The sequence below is a fragment of the Amblyomma americanum genome, chromosome 11 (assembly GCF_052857255.1).
Source record: "Amblyomma americanum isolate KBUSLIRL-KWMA chromosome 11, ASM5285725v1, whole genome shotgun sequence".
Taxonomy (NCBI): domain Eukaryota; kingdom Metazoa; phylum Arthropoda; class Arachnida; order Ixodida; family Ixodidae; genus Amblyomma; species Amblyomma americanum.
Genome location: NC_135507.1, coordinates 98,142,530 through 98,160,346, shown reverse-complemented (window position 1 = coordinate 98,160,346; position 17,817 = coordinate 98,142,530). Strand labels below are relative to the sequence as shown.

Below are 17,817 nucleotides of genomic sequence, written 5' to 3'. Positions count from 1 at the left end.
CCCCTAAAAACATTTCACCAACACGTTGATAGAGTTTATCATCTTACCGGACTGCTGTAGGCTCACTTCCACTTTCTGCAATACTTTCGAGCTGAAGTGGGGCCGATTTCGTGGGCATATACAGGGTGTTTCACATAACACTTTACGCAATTAATAAAAAATAGGCGTTTTGTGTTAGAACAATTTTTCCAGCCTAGCATTGTCAGCGGTGTGTTACATCAGAATACAGCTAAGACAAGCTAACTAGCAGGCTGGTTAACTAATATTGAATAACTAACTTTGAAACTATTACTGTTAACGCTCGTTAGTTACGCACCGCAAGTAATGTGAGGGAGCTTTTACAATTTCGAAAATGCGGTTACCCTCGGCGCTGTGGCCCCACAAACTCTGGCTATTTCGACGTGCTGCGTGAACTGGCGAGGTTGCTTTGCCTGCGAGCGTCTCGAAAGCGCATGTAATTTGGCGCGATGTAGCCACAATTTGTTCGGCTACCGCGCCGAGGGTAACCGCATACTCAAAATTTTAAAACTGTTATGTAAATTAATTGCTGTGGCGTACAAGGCTGCCAATAATTAAGGAGCCTGACAGAAATAGTTTAAAGTTGACTAATATATATTAGTTATCCATCCTGCTAAATAGCATGTCTTAGCTGCATTCTGATGTAATACACCGCTGACAATGCTATGCCGAAAAAGCTCTCTTCTAACTCAAGAAGCGTGTTTTTAAAAATTGTGTAAAGTGTTAGGTGAAACACTGTGTGTAGCTGCTTTGCTTGTTCCACTTAGCAGCCGAAGATTTCCCGCCAAGAAAGAGACAGTGATTCAGGTTTCTCCTTAAATTTAATTCAGCATCAACAACTTCGAACAAGTGGCAGCCTAGGCTCGACCAACGTCGAAACTATGTACATGCGGTCAGTCAATGTTATTTTTTTTTACCAAATAGAAAAACCATCATCCTCCGTTGGCTGACAAGTTGCGCTGCAACCAACACCCGGTCAATGTTGGACCAACTCTAGACCTACGCTCCTGGATTCGCAAGCCATAACGCTGGTAGCACATCAGAGTATTAGCAAAAACAGCGAAAAGCCCTGTCATGTTTATTGTCTACTAAGCGATGATTCCCACGGGATAAAAAGTGACAACGTCGACAAAAGCTTCAGCGCTTGCAGAAGATCGAAACGCGCAAAACAATTGCTCAATTTATACTCATAACACCCATCACTTTGGCTACAGTGCTATGGCGCTGTGATGAGGTAGCTCAAACAAAAATTATTCAATACAAACTAGCATCAAACATTAAATAATTATCTGAAATACGCTGGTGTACATGCACAATGTGGCTTCGCATGACATATACTATAATTTGAGGGAATGCTACACCTCCTCGCCCCCCCCCCCCCCCCCCCTCCCATGTGCTCTTTGGTCTATGGCTTACGAACGACACTTAAGGTCTTCTTGAGAATAAAAAGTGCACTGGTGCATATATATGCTCCTCAATTTTCTTTTTTAGACATGTAGGGGCCCAATTACCAGGCTTATCTTTTCAGGAAGTTCATCATTTATCTGTCTCCTGAGAAAAACTAGATAGTAGTTGCTTTTTTCTCAGTTTTATTCTTGGCGAGTGCTCGCTACTCAGCAGTGGTTGGCGCGTATTCACAGTGCCCTTCCTGCATTTCAACATCTACAATTGCCCTCGCCTTAGCCATACTCCGCCAGCACCTTTCAGTCACGACACCATTCTGTTCTTGCTCGAAAATGAATTACATTCGAATTTTGATACCCAGTGCCTCTATTTCGCTCTTCTTTCTCCTCGCATCGCTGCCACAACACAAAGATCATGTCCGATCTACGCACGTTTTTTTTGTGTGTGTGTGTGTTATGTTCATAATGCATGCTGCCTGTTTGGTTTACGACACAGCCTCGCTCACTGCAAAGCATCTCACAGGTTTGATGGTCTGGTTCTTTTTGTTTTACAATTTCTACAAAACAAACAGAACGTTTTCAATAAGCAATAAATATGTGCCCAATGGAGTTTCATGCGCATTTCACTGCAACAGATAAACAGTCATCAGCCGTTTTTTTTTTGCGAGGATGCGGAAGATTAGGCATCCAAGCCACATTTGGTCATAATCACCTTTCTTTTTCATTCACAACACATGGTAGACGATACTAAACAGGACATCACAAAGAAACCCACCATCCTGAATTACGCCGGAATGCTCACTAAACGGTGAGAAGATAATCTACACCTTTCTCTTCTTTTCGTTTCTTGGTTCCGACTTCTGCAAACCAACTCCAAGTTTGTTTCACACGGTGGCCAAAATATTAGCAGAATGGACCATTGCCAGATCACGACAAAAGACCTCTTTGGAAATGTTTTCATCGAGGCCCCGAGTTCTAATGACGCTGAGGATTTCAATCTTATCACCGTGCAGTGCTTGTTATTCCCATTCCCATTATTATTTTATAGACGAGAATATTTCTAGCCTGTGGGGTGTAGATTATTTCCAAAATGTTGCAGCCAAGAACCACTAGTGTATAATTTAAGTGTATACGCGTCGTAACACAAGACATGCATAGAGCACAGCGTTTAATGTACTTTTTTGCCGCTTTTAGACAAGCCAGTGATTATAACAATGATGATTTGGTATTGCGGACAGCGAAGCGATCTTAAGGTATTTTCATCAGAATATACTAATTCAAGAGTAACAAAGCAGGAACACTCAGTCACAGTACTGTGGTATGTTACTCGGCGCCAGAATTGTTGAGCATGCTGTTACAAATGCTTGAGTTCCACATTTACTCTGCAGCGGTAAAACGGAAGCTTGTGCCAGCGTTGGCCCAACATTGGCCAGCTCTGGCGTTAGCACTGTAGTCTGTGCAGGGGCGATCCAGCCCTTCGCCTTGAGAAAGGTAAAAATGCAAGCATTATTTGTTTATTTTCTTCTCCACATAATTCCTCTGCCGGTATTCTCTTAACAACACACTCCCAATGCGATAGCAGCTGCAATGTCCACTAATGCCTTGCACAGCGCACCCCATGATCCGGCCTGGTCGCTTTACCACTCAAGTCAACTGCTGCGGTTCACAGACACTCACCCAGATGATGCGTAACCAAATGACATTAGCTACAAATCAATTTTATCGTTACCTTTTGCACACAGTCACATATTACGGAACAATTTACAATGCATGTCGACATATTACCACGCCTATTTTGAAAGTTTATAAACTAGAAACTTTCTGTAGCCTCTGGACGTGGTTTATGTAATATACACGCATGAAATAGTTCACATCCGAGTATCAACAATTCCAACAAACTCGCGTCAGAAACACATGAAATATACTACTTTTGCTGTGACAGAGCGCAATGCTGGGCGAGAGGCAGAAGTCGTCGCGCTGAAGACACACTCATGCATTTCAGTTACCGTTGCCTGCATCCTGCGGCTGGAGAAAGAGCCGACTTTTCGAGAAACACCCCATCGCTACGTAGTTAGTAATTATTATGGCCTCCACGTGCACTAGCTCATTTGTCGCTTCCAGGTGTAATTAACTTCAATGTTCGCCAATAAAATAAGATCTGTGGCGCATCAATAGTACTGAAGGAATGGCGGTGCTGGAAGCGTGCACTCGAGGGACGGGACCAGAATCCAGTGAGGTTTGTCCCACAGCATTTCTCCGGGCCTTTCAATCGGTTAGATGTACACAGTGCTCTGGCCCCTAACGACCAGGCCAGAAGTCAGGAACGCGCTGTGCCCGAGAGCGCTCAAAGCGGGCTTGGTGCACCCTAAGCAGAATGTATCCGAAAGCACTACGGTGAAGAGTCCTAAAAATCCATCATCTAAACAATGTTTTCTCGCAGTCCGTTTCGTCGTTTTCTTACGTGGAGGCTGGCGGGGGGTACGCGATCAATTGCGAGGGCGGCTGCAAACGGGCAATGATCTGAGCTTGGCGTGGTAGTGAAACTGCGTTTTGGACTTTGCTGGGCATGCTGAACGTTCTAATCGGGAGAGCGACTGCAGCCTCTATCTTAGGCAAAGAATCTTTTAAGCATGTATTTCTGCAGCGAAAACTGTGCAGGACTCTGCGTGCGAACAGACTGAATTTATTTCGAAGTCATCAGGATGTCAATAGGCTTTGTACAAAATTTGGCACTACTGCACATCAATATACCCAGCATATGTTCTTGCTTCCGCCATCTTTTTGTGGCAATTGTTCCAGAGTATGACCCGTATTTTCATCCTTGCCCAACCGCCCGCATACAGCCACGGGCTGCGGTAATTGGCCTCAAGCCTACCTCTCTAAATACTAGTGTCCTAGAGTTCGTATCTCCTCCTGCTCACAGCGTTGTTCACCTCTTATTATTTTGTGTAAACCTTCTTTCTAGGAGTTTTACTTAGATTAGACAGTATTAAAACAAAAACACGATTTTTTGCAGTTTAGAAATTTTCGTGTGCACGTCTTGCAGGAAACATCTAGTAGGAGACCTATGCGATGGCGTGTTATGCAAATTACCAAAAAGAATATGAGCCTCGTGGGCTCATATTATCTATGTGGGCATAGAGGTAAGAAGAAAAATCGAAGCCTGAAAGGATTCATTCCACGCTAACCCCTCTTTTATTTCTGGAAGAAAAGATTTACGCCCAACGGAATCAAACGTAAGGTCTGCATGACTAGAAGCCACGAATTTTAGCTATGCCTGGCATTGTAATAGGCAAAGCGCATCAGTAAGCTAAAAATCGATGAAAATAAAGCCATCACCAAAATTATTTGTTTTACTGTGCTAAACTCTGTGAGTCTTAAACATTTTTTAAAACACCCCGTCCAACCTTGCCATCCCTTTCGATTTGCGCGCGTGCTAAAAAGCACAGTTAGGGACACATCCTACGATTTAACAAAGCTTAAGCCTCATGTAGAACCACAGTTTGCAGCAATGCAATTGTGTCTTTCAGAAAAGCCTGAGCCGGTATAAGCAATGCTCTAGTACAGCATAGGCGTCATGCTTTTTCACCGGCAACCATACACAGTGAGCGCGCCAGAAACATCATGCATTTCATGTTCTCTTCTCGGTTAAGTGATTCATACGCAAATATTTTGCAACTTCGTCAGAGCACAACCGTTCAGACACATGAAACCCATAGCCTATGCAACATTTCAACAATCATTTTCAGCCTTAGCCATGAGATGTAAACTCCAGAGAAGTAACCAGGGAGAGTCATCTCTCGCAGTTTTTCAATCCTATCAAAACACAGAAGGGCATAGCGCGGTGGTGAGGATATGCACTTTCCAAAGAGGAGCTGCCAGTAAATATCCTTCAGTGCCCTACAGACAAATATCAGTTGAGCTTACTAAACAAAGACTGAGGTATTCCAGACAAGTTCGACTAACACCTGTAAAAACCCGTTGTAGCCGTTGCATGACACAATTAAAGGACAAGCCAACGAGCCTAGTGCCGTGCCTTAGCAAATATAGCATGGCAAAACATGAGCATTGCCAGGAACAACGTCATAGTAGTCACCTAACCACCAAGGAAGATAACACAGTAGTGACCTGCGCGGCTATACGAACGGTACTGAAGAGCTGTACAGAAGTAAAGTGTCATTCAGACTTGCCAAGCAATGTAAAGACAACTGCAAACTTTTTCTTAATGGATGACAAGGGTACACTTCTACCTACCAGCGGAGCTTTCACATGCTTCGTATATTAAATTTCTGGGGAGCACGTTCCTGTTTCATTGTCACTACTGCATCCTCGGGTGTGTGACGTGGGATTTTAACCATGTACAGAGCAGACAAGCATCACACCCCACATTTGTACCACTATTTCAGGTCAAGACAATGTCAAGGGTTGTGCTATGGTTTCTGGCACTATTGGTGCGCACACTGAATGTTTTGCAAAAATGTCGGATAGAGCGCTAAAGAAACAGCTGCACACACAAAAAGGAAAAATGCAAGAAGCTTGGTTTGCTTTTGTTTCCCGTGTCAGACTCTGAGAAAATACAACGGAGGCATTTTCACGCCACTGGACACAATTAAATAAAGAAATATTAAAAATCAAGTGCAGTCAATTCTGCTTTCAAATCGAGCCAACTGTGTATCAAGGCCTTTCCCAAGATTCGTTCAGAAGATAGACAAGCTCCACTGAACCATACGACCAGAGAAAGGTTTACGGTCAACAGACAGACGAAAACCACCCCAGATAACAGTCATTATTGTCCTTCAGTTGTATGCCAACGCTAGAAGTTCGTTTTGTGAGACAAATGCTTGTTTTTTTAAACAAGTCCGTTCAAGAGAAGCTGTAATCAACATGGATCTTTGGCCAGCTACTGCACGTCCACACCTTAATTTGTTTCGGGAGACACCATTTTTGCTCTCACCCATGAAGTACCAACTCGAGGCTATCTGAATGCATGTGGCCAGGATTAAAAAAAAACAAAGGAGAGGTAGCTCGAAACATAGACGTAGCTTTCTGAATGCACGTCAATCTATTCTATTCTCTTCAGAATCTCAAAAGATCAGAAACCAAAGCTACAGCACTGCCGCTTGACACGCTTCATACAAGAGTGTCGGTGATGACTCAAAACAAGGGAATGTGACCGTTGAATAGGTGACAAATAAATGCTGCGAATGCTCTATCGGCAAAAAGCAGAAGCAGCATCCGGCCTTCCAAGCACAATCCAGCGCCTGCTGCCGTCTCTGCATAGACATGGGCTGACCCCGCCACCCTCCTGACTAAAAGGTCCTGAAACAAGCACCAGCATAGCTTTGGCACACATCCATAGGCATATATATAAGCTGGCAGAGAGGACAGTCTGAGAAAGTGCATAGTATACTTCGTAGATTTGTTGGTGCTGGCATTGGTTGGTGTTGGTGGTTCGTGCGTCAGCTTTCCATTTCCTTCTCTCTATTTCTCCCTCAAAGGGTGCCGAGCACTTCCCGCTGACTGGATCTGAGAGATGAGCATGTATTTTATTTTATTGTTCATAAACAGGAAACACTAAATAGGAGGCGTGGCTACCAGAGGGAATTGTTGAGGCACGACCCATATATTCCCCTAAGCTGTATACTGCTCGCATGCTCTTTGCACGCACTGACTTTTAAAAGTTTCAGTTATCTCAATTTTAGTGCTGAGAAACATTGCACACATTTTAAAGCACCGTAGAACAGACGCCGTTCTGAAATGGGTTTTCCCAAATGCATAATAACAGAAGTGGAAAAACAAATGCACAGCATTTACCTGCTGCCATTTCTCTCAACCTCAGTTCTATAGTCCATTCTCATACGAATTGTGCCTGCAAAAGCATTCACCTGCTTACAGGGGCTGCAGTGATATAGAGCTTCAGAGAATTCTAAGTTCACTGTGCAAAAACAGCTGCCGATCTGTTTGCCTCGACAAAGCTTTCTGATTTTAATGCGAGTCGGAACAGGTGCTTTTGGCAAATCAAGCATTCAAAAATTTGTTTTTCCTTATTACTCCTCTTAGCTAAGCTTTTTAACTACTCCAAATCTACAGTGAGAGAGCGTGAGAAGCCTGTAAGTAGCTATATAACGAAGGAATTCAAGGAAAAAAATATTTTGGTGTCTTCTTTCATGTCGCGACCATTTTTAGGGGCGCATTCAGCAGCCCTACCAGCAGCGCGCGCTATGATGTAACCACCACTCCCCATAATTAGCGCCACATTGCAGCAAGCGCACTAACCGAAGCATTTATAGGGGCCGATTGCGAAGCCAGTGATGTGACTGCCATTGGAGTGTAGGAAATACACTGGCCATAGGAGCCCCGCACCCGGTGCTTTATTCAAACTGTAGCTTAAGCAGTCTATGCTGGAGCGTCTAACTCTGTGATAGCTCTGGGCAGCACAGTTCCCCCGCCGAATAAAATAACTCGCCAAGCTCAAGGGGGCTCATATAACATTCAATGCGCTATTTTGTGGCAAGCAAGAATAGGCTAATCCCAACTTACAGCCATATAGTTTGGTGCAATTTGGAGACGATCGCATTTGGCCTAAACGACTTCGATAGAATAGTTATAAAGCAGCTTATTGTTTCGACAAGATTTAACGAAATGCACGAGCACTCTTACCAGCTTGCTTCTTCTGTCATGCAGCATGTTTTTAGCGGAGTGAAATTTACCAGACCATCACATTCGAAAATATCTGATGAAACTTAGACAAAAAAGACAGCCGCTGCCCGATCCTTTCATGTGAATGCCACCAATGTTAGGGTTCTCCGTTACTAAAACAGCATAATGCGGTCAGTGGACACCACAAAACACACAGGAAAGTGAAGCAGCGCAAATACACAAGTTACATTTGTTGCGAGGGCAGTAGTAGCTGCCATTTTGTGAAACGAGCATTTATTTGCGCTTCTACAACGTGCATCTCTTAAAAGTAAGCATCTGTCGAAACCTGCAAAACTACAGCTTCCCAAACAATTCCTCAGAAAGTGCTAGCCTAAGTCACAGTTACCGCAAAAGAAACAAACGGCATTTCCTTTCCATCTTATTGGAATCCTGGGTGCGTCATAATATTCTCTAATATATTTTTGGCATTAGGTGTCATTCCAGTTATTGAGCACGCATTATGATGAAGCTCTACTACTTTGAACGTAGCTGCATAAATTCACCTTTCAAAGTGTATAAAATTCTCCAATTGATTAGCACTCCAGTCAAGGCGGAGCGTCGGCAGCCCTGACACCAACACAACCGTATTGCTTGTTCCAAGTGTCGCTAGTAAGATACATTATTTTTTCTCGCGTGTTCCTTGTGTATACGCGTCTATATGTATATAGTGTATATAGTTTATATATATATATATTTATAGATATATATGTGTATGTGAGTCTTCTCGGTAGAGGTGTACCAAAAATCACAAAATACTACAGCATCTTCCTCGGCCCCCACAAACCCCTTCCATGTAAAGCGATCGCAAATTCCTGCCTGGGGACAACAGCAAGTTTTTTGTGCGGGGTGTGTTGAGCTCAATAGTCTTTGCGCTCAGGCCTGACTTCATTCATTTGGCGCTTTTAGAAGGAGAAAATATCGAGCTAGTATCACCACAAATGTAGCAGTAGTCTTCTAACCGCTGTTTTTTAAATGAACAGATGGCAACCTATTGTACCTGCTCTGTTGTACAGAATGTAACCAGAGTCTAACGTCACATTCACGGACTTAATGACCGCGAGAGAGGTTGTCTCCACCCACGAGAATGAGCGAGAGTTAATACTAGTTTCAAAGATTCAAAAATCTTATTGAGTTATGTTGAAGCATGTTAGGATTTAATTTCGACCTGTTCTCTCGAGAAAATAAAGCACGTTGTTCAACTCCCAGTACCCAGCCTTTTGCACCATGGCCAAAAAAAAAGAAATGAATGTATGAAGATGAAATCTAAATGCTGAATATTGCGGCAATAGTAGTGCCCCTCCCCCCCCCCGAAAAAAAAAACAAAAATCAAAACAAAAAAGTACATTTCCATATAATACAGCTGAGATTACAAACAGGTTGCCTTCCTACTACTTAAAGTTAAGTTTTGTTCATGCGCCAGTGGAAAAGAATTCGCCCGTATTGTAGTAACGCTCTTCAATTCATCCCTGGTGCAAAAACAGAATGCTCAGTGGATGCAATGTATTTTCATACAACCGTCACAAACTTCACTCCGCACAAAAAACCTATTTTCCGCTTTGTGATAATGTCCACAGACCGTTCGTTCACATCATGAAAGCAGTTGTTTTGTCAGAAACCGAAAATTTGGTTTGTGTGAGTCACGATAAAAGACCACTGGTATTTTTTCGGTAACCGCGCAGATAATAATCTATTATATTTTTTCGGTGGCACAGATATTTCTCATATTTTCATCTTCGGTGCATATAGAATAGATGTTGTAAGCTTCTTTTAATTGACCATACAGTCTACTAACACTCTATCACATGTGAGTATGATGACTTCCGACAAAAAAGAAACAAGCACTCCAGTTAGCCATAGATGTCCTGCATGGTGTACCAGATAACCGCTTAAAAGCCCCTGAGATCGAATCAGGATGTTATGCAAAACATTGCTAAGGTTCTCTTATAAAAGAAATGTAAAAAACAGCGCAGGTGAAAATAAATGCAAAGGCTTTTCTATGAATACTTTCGTAGGAGATAAGCATGCTGATAATCCTCGCTTTTACGTTTTCTGTTCAGAAGCCACAGATCGTTACTTGTTTCCTAAATTAAAACTAGAGTGTGAAACAGAATAAGGGCATGTCCAACTGGGTACACACACCAAAGCTTCATATTTATCATAATCTATATGAAGTTTGGAGTTGAATGCAGCTCACGAAACGACGATGAATTGATTAGCTTGATCTTTGGAAGTGTTTGGAGCCTTATATCGTACCGTATTATAAAATAATTCCGGTCACGTACCTGGATTTCACTGTCTTAGAGAATATTAAGCCTAGCTCGAGTTTAAAACGATTATGTAAACCTCATGACTAGTTCAGAACGCCTGCGTTTCAGAATCCCTTCACCTAGCAGCGCCCAAGGTGAAAATCGAGAAACCAAGTGCTCTCGCTGATCGACGTTTAATGAAGTTCGAGTAAGGCGGCATTAAATGTGCAGTAGAATCGATTGGTTGCCACCTAACAAACGGCTGTTTCCTAAGTGAGCGTGTTGGTAACAAAACAACTTCGACAGAACTGTACTAATTGAGCCCTCGTGCTGCCGCGCCTAAACATACCGTGCTTTTCCCAGTGCTTCTCGCGATCCATCGCAGAACACTTCTGCAGAACATCTTCGGTTCTCTGGGTGTCTCAAGGGGTCAGGAGAACAAGCGTGAACACGACGAACTAGCTCCACTAAGAGTGATGTGTTTGCTTCTTATCGTGTTGTCTACGCAATGATGTGGTGACTAGAAATAAATACAGTGTCTCCGGATGACGCAACTACTCACGTAGCGTTAGCGTGCCCTGAAAAAGAAAAGAAAACGCGATGGAAGAGTCGTCGCACCCTTTCTTTTCAAAAGTAATGGCTTAGCAAGCATTGGGCACCGCAGCCATGGACCTGCCAGCTTGCCTGCCTTCGCAGATTGTGCATCGACATGAGACGTCAGAGTTCTTTCATGCTGTCAGCTGCAAACCTGCTCCCAAATCTGGTCATGTCCTTCAGTCTTTCCTGGGAAGCTAAGATTTTCACCTGGCGTCATAAGCTGAAAGAAGCCAGGCGTACGATACCTATCCAACCTGTGCTCGCCGTCAAGGTCATCAGTTCACCTTAGTGCGAGGTGAGGCTTTCTAGACCGCAAAAGTTTGGCGAATAAGCATATCATTTTCTCGGAACACAGGTTGCGTGTGCAGTTTTGCAGCTGATATTATGAAAGCGCTCCAGATGCGGGAAGAGCTACGCACGGCGCTGCATTGCTAATGTACGAAGCCAGCAAGCAGGGAACGCACGGAGGTGAATTGTGACACTTCTAACACTCCGTCTCAAATCCTATGCACGATTCTCTATAAAGGACTACTATAACAACGAACAGCGGCTGAACACGTGTCGAGAACTGGTCATGGTAGACACAGTGAAACATGTAAGTGTCCCAGTGCTCTTAGCTTAACAGAGGTAACTTCTTCTCGAAGAAGCTTTCGGGGGCACACGAAGGTATAGCTGGCCGGCTATGTCCGCCCAGTCACTCCTGCGCATTAAGGTGTGACCATTGGTTTCAAGGTCATATAAAGCCTCCGATGTCTAGGACTGACATTACTCTCAACGGCTGTTGCAGGCTTCATGAAGTGGAAGGTCTTACACTGGGCCAATCAAGTACAGCGTCACCAAATGTAGTGACTTCATAACCGACCGCTCTGCATAACTAGTCCCAGAGCATAGTCTCTCAAAATATGCTTGGCAGTTCGTCGGCACTAAAACCGATTTCCCCTTAGTGTGCCCCTCGTCACTCAACGTGAGTGCCTGACAGGACATTTCACAGCTTCAGGAGTAATTAAAGGTGTGAGTGTGCCACTGTTTGGTCCCAGGGTGAGACTGGATAGGTCGGGGGCACGAGTCTGCGCGACCTTGTTACGCCATCCCTGCTGGACACTCATCTGTGAAATGTTTCAACAAGTCAGTTTGATTAGCTGCTCTCAAAGACGGATGCAATATGGGTATGTAACTTCTAAACGGAACTGTACAACAGTGATCATCTGTGAACGTTTACAAATGTCATGCGCGGTTGAAAAAGCACAGAAAAGAAAAAGCATTTTTTTACTTGAAGTCATGTTTCATAACATCAGATTTGATTGCTTTGAGATTCGAAAAGCATGGTATTCATGTTTACGTAGCACATTTCACAAGCCGCAGAGAAGACGAGGCAGCGGACTTTCTGAGAACTGTAATCCATATGTGGTTTGATTTCATAAACTAGTCCAATTTATCTCGACTGAAAGCACAAGATTTCAACACTCACTTTAAATAAATAAGGCTACTAGAACTGTTGGTATATGGCTGACTCTTGAAAGTAAACAAGTGGCAACCAAATGTGGAATGACACAAGAAGGGACATGCACCACCCATTGAAGGTGCGTGGTGGCAGTGTACGTTGCCTCCCTTAGCGAAATGCGTCTTGTTGCCACTCGTTTCTTTCAGTGTCGGTTGGTTTCAATCTGCAAACCTTGTGCTGCTTCAGTGAGGCAGAGTGAAAGTGTACATTCCTGACTCGTATCTTGCATCTAGGAATGCACATGTGCCGTCTTAAAAAGAAGCATGAAAGCAATGGATGACAAATATCACTACGACGTAACAAACACTGCAGTTTTACGTCGAAATGACCTTGTCGTTAGGCGTGCATATAGACACTATACGACGTGGTGAATATGCGCAGTTCTTCCCCGCAGTTTGAAGCAACACAGACTTTTCACGCCAGTTCACACGTTTCTTTCTCTAGTTCAGCGTGCCTCCAACGCTGTTGTCTTCAGTAATGGCACTCTAAAATCCGTGATCGGCTAGTACGACTCCAAATCAGAGCGTGAAAACTCATTGCCCACCCGCCGACTGCGTGCACTATTCCAGCAGGGATGGCTGTCGGAGCGTCGGCGCTATGCAGCGAAGACTATAGAACAGACGCCGCGGCGTGCGCGACGTTTAGCACCAGAGGTCTCCTCCACCCCTTTTGAGACAAAGAGAGCGATACTTATTGAGAAGACGGAGTGAGAGCTAAGTCTCGTCGGACAAGCAACTAGGGCAAAAGCGTGTCCACACCACACGCATGAGAAGAAGGGCGGAGGAGCCAAGAGCAGTACAAGCAGTAGTAGTTAGCACTAGTAGTGATAGCACAATAAGAAGAAAGATAGAGGTTCGACGTACAGAGAGATAAAGAGCTCGCGGTTGTACGCTCATCAAGTGCTGCAGTGTGAGAGTGAGAAAAAGATGGTCATGGGCACTCGGCGAATGGCGTCGAGTCCTTTGGCAGAAAGAGGGGCTTTTGAAGCACCGCAATCGAACTGCGGAAGCACTTTCCGGACAGTGACCACAAACGTGGTGCCAAAGGCCTGTAAAGCATCTCGGCACTGGCGTCTTGGCTTCGATTGAGTGGCCCGAAGTGCATCAAGGTGGACAGTGGTGCCTCCGGACATCTGTCCTATGACCGCAACTAAAGAAGGATACAAGAAAGCCACCGCGACTTGTCCAAGATCAGCAAGAAATGCCCTAAGCAAGTGAACGAATCAGGACGGCCTCCTGGGCTCACGCGAAGACTCAACGACAAGTTGTTACCACGATACTAGTAGATCACACTAGGTGCATAAGTAAATGAGAATAGCTGCTTCCGCACTGCGGAAATGGACTCGACTTCTGCATAGCGATCGGCACGCCTGTCCGCGTCCCATGCCTGTAAGCCACAGACGAGGCTGAGCGGCCTTCCGGCCGACGTGGACGATTGCCGTGTTTCGAAAGCCCCCTTAGTATTCGTTTCAGCGGCGACCCTCAATGGTTGTAGCGTGGCAAGTGAAGAAGAGCCGCCTAGCGAAGCGGCTCTTCTTCCCATCATCAGGGTGGCTTCTTGCGCAGTGCGTTATGCAGGAAGGCCAGCTTTCGCTCCAGCGCCTGCTTTTCACGCACCGCCTCGCGCAGCAGGTTGAGCAGGCGCCTCTCCGAGTCGCGCCAGCGTCGGAGCAGTTGCTCGCGCGACAGGCCCTGCAGGCAGACGTCATCCAGCGCTCCCGACGGCGCCAGTTGCACCCGTCGGGGTTCCCAGGGTGGTCGCAGCTGCGACAAATCGCCCAGGGACTTGGCCCGACGCCGGCGCACTGGCACCTTGGGAGCAACCAGAGTCTCGAGGCTGACGCTGAGCAGGGCACCCGCGCCTCGGAGTCGCGGAGAGCCCGGACGGGAAGTAGGACTGCTGCTGCTTGTTGACGGGGAGCCTGCAGGGGACACATGTAAGAACGGAAGTGAGGTCTACGTAACTGGTTGACGGTGGCGTGAGAAATTTCTCGGACAGTTTTGGCGGAAGTCTTTTGGAAGTACAGTCATTGGCTGCAGTTATCGCCCACTTTTAGAGGGGTCTTTAAGAAAGCGCCTTCTTCATCCAATCCCACTATACCAAGATATTCTGGCCAAAAGGATTTCTGAATGGGAAACCATTCATGAACGCAATTTTTTCATATAAGATTTCACTATAACTATCAACATATCTGCAGATCGCCTGATGGAAGTTTTTAGTTGTTTTCTATTAACTTGTTTTCTGTCGTCAAAAGCATTCCCCATTGGTTTTCTATGACAGTCTAAGCTGTTCGGTGCGACAGATGGAAACATTCTAAAAGAAATATTTTACAATGTATCAAAAGAACGGACCATCACCTTCAATAATAATGTAAAAGTATCTTACAATTTTCAAAACTTTTGTCCGAAATTGCTGCACATGGGATAACAAATGCAGCCCATCAATTGCTACCGATCGACATGAGAAAAATTTCCCTCTCGCTCTTAAATGCCTCTAACAACAATACTTTCTCACGAGGTCGCACGTACCATGCTGGTTGTATTCAGTCCTTAGCATAATAAAAAATGCTGCTGCAGGCTTTGAAATGTTGGCGGGAAAAAATGCCACTGTTTAAATCTAGAGGCATAAGGGGCCGTGATAGCCTTTATTTCTAAAGCCTGGGGAGGGGCTTCAGTGAGGCCGGCGGCAGAAGAGCTTCGTGGCGTGGTGTGGTGTGGAACGAAATGGGCGAGACCCATTCTACAAATGCGCTTCAACCCCCTCTTATAGACAGTGCTACGCCAAGCATCCCAAATGATTTCGTGCTAACACGTACCCCAGACGACGAGAAAGACATCAAGTTTTTTTTGTTTGGTACCGCTCCAGAGGATGGGAACTTGAAATAAAAGGTGACCGAATCCGGCAAGTTTCCCATCCAAACGTACACAGCTGACCACGCGTCGGTTCTCTGCGAAGTTTTGCCCCGCTACAATTTCGCCGAGCGAAGTATTCTTGGTGTCTTTATGCGCAACAGGTAAGTTGGCAGACAGGAGAGCAGCATCTGAACCCCTTTGCCAACACAACTGGGATCCTCACCTACAAGCTCCTGGATTAAGAGGGGCCCGCTACTGGACGTAGCACTGAGCGGGCCATCATCCTGGCGGCTAGTCGGTGAGCCGTCCGCCTCTCCGCCACGTTCCGACTGTTGCTGCTGAACCCTGCGTTGGCGACAACCGCAAATTTACAGTTTCGTTGGTCGTAAAGGCGTGACATTACAAATATGAATACAGTAATATATAAACAACTCAGGCAAAAACTAATCCAAGGGCACAAGGCTTCTCATCGTATCAGCTCTGCTACTGTAGAACAAACTGAAAGAATTCATGCTAGAATCTGTTCAAAAACAAAAGCTCACTTTACAGCCCTACTATATGTTGTCCATTTGTTGGCGTGCCGGAGCCACCACAAGCAGTAATAAGTCCGACTCCGGAGAGCAAGGTACGAACACGTTTTACTGGAATGCCATGTTGTTTTCTTCCCCCCTGTGCCCCTACATCAGTTGCCAGACGAGTTTTCTACGTCGGCCAACACTCCCCCACACTTGGTTTGAGAATCACACCACTGACACTCACATCACAAGTTCAGTCGGTTTGGCGGTCGCCGGATACGAGTGGGCCGTCCGGGTTGACCTTCGGCTGCAGGGGTTGGTGCTGAACTTGACTGTTGTTCATGTGTGTCCCACCATTCACTCTGCTCAGTAGGGCTACCGTTATCACAACGACGAACCTGGTCGAAATGTCGGGTAACGGGTCCTCCGGCTGTGTTGAGCTTGAGCATCCTGTTTCCCAAGACATGTTGAACCGTACCCTTCATCCAACGCTGGCCAAGACCGAAGTTGCGGAACAAGACAGTTTGGCCACGGACCCATTTCCCTTTTGTTAGCGTGTGCCTTTCAACGTTCGGCTCTTGTGGTTTCTGCAGAAGCAGGTCCAGGCGTCCTTTGGGTCGATAGCTCAGGAGCATTTCAGCTGGGGATTTGTCCCTACTTCCGGATGGTGTGCATCTGTGGTCATGCGGCCACCGGTTTAAGCGAGCTGAGAGTGTTCCACGTGTGAGTCTCTTGAGACCGTCTTTGACTGCCCTCACCGCTCTTTCTGCAAGCCCATTAGATTGAGGGTGGAAGGGCGCTGTATGGATGTGCCGTATGGCATTCTTCGTGATGAATTCTTGGAATTCGGCACTGACGAAGGCACTGCCATTATCAGACACCAGACAATTGGGCAGACCAAATCGTGCAAATATGCTCCTTAAGATCTCAATGGTTGCTGTAGTCGTTGCACTATTTGTTGCGACTGCTTTGATCCAGCCTGAATAGCTGTCCACAACAACCAACACCATCTTGTTTTCAATTGGACCAGCATAGTGTATGTGAACACGTGTCCACGGCTGGGTTGTTGCGGGCCATGCCGCTGCCTTCTCGGAGGGTGGCATTGATGCCGTCTGTTGGCAGATAGGGCAATTCCGCAGGAGCTGTTTTATGTCTTGATCCATTCCTGGCCACCACACAAGTTTCCTTGCCAAAGCTTTTGTGGTACTGAGTCCGGAATGTGCTTCGTGCAGTTCCAACAGGAATGCTCTTCTAGCTGCCTCAGGGATCACTAGTCGGTCTCCCATGAAGATGAGTTGTCCATCTGCAGTGAGGAAATTCCTACGTCTCCAGAATGGCAGTACTTGGTCATGGTTAGACTGTGGGAGTTTCTTAGGCCATCCTCCCAGTATGTATTCATGAAGGCATTGAATGAGTTGGTCCTTCCCAGCAACGTCTTCGAGTTGCTTCCTTGAGACCGGTGCCGTGTCCAAGATGCTGGCTACTAGTGCACTGTCTTGTTGGTCAGGGTCTTGCATCTGCAGTTCAGTCTCACTGGCTGGCACAGGTAGTCGACTCAGTGCGTCTGCATTTTGGTTGCGGGATCCGGGCTTATACTTTATGGTGTATTTGTAGGCACCAAGGGTAATTGCCCACCTTTGAATGCGTGATGCTACAGTAGTAGGAAATGGTCTATTTTCCTTGAAGAGTCCAACCAGTGGTTCGTGATCAGTCTTCAACGTGAACACCCTACACAACAAGTAGTCACGGAACTTTACCACTGCAAACACCAGAGCCAGGGCTTCCCTTTCCAACTGAGAATAGTTCTTCTCTGTCTTTGTGAGGGTGCGGGACCTGAACGCTATTGGCCTTTCAATGCCATCGATCACATGAGATAGCACTGCACCAATTCCCTTTGGTGAGGCATCACATACTAGCACTAGTTCCTTCGTGGGGTCAAAGTGCACGAGCATATCAGAGTTAATCAGAGAGTTCTTCACAGCTTCA

The 17,817-nt window shown here is 45.6% G+C and overlaps 1 protein-coding gene across 1 annotated transcript in view; it reads right to left on the bottom strand.

The window, feature by feature from the left end:
• Nucleotides 1-9,478: 9,478 nt before the first annotated feature.
• LOC144110040 (glutamate receptor ionotropic, NMDA 2C-like) overlaps nucleotides 9,479-17,817 on the bottom strand; it is a 236,686-nt gene continuing 228,347 nt past the window's right edge. Inside the window, exons 12-13 of the mRNA XM_077642844.1 lie at nucleotides 15,540-15,661; nucleotides 9,479-14,385 (exon numbers count right to left, since the gene is read on the bottom strand). Of these exons, the coding sequence (XP_077498970.1) occupies nucleotides 14,009-14,385; nucleotides 15,540-15,661 (499 nt within the window). The 3' untranslated portion in view covers nucleotides 9,479-14,008. The remainder of the gene's footprint in view (nucleotides 14,386-15,539; nucleotides 15,662-17,817) is intronic.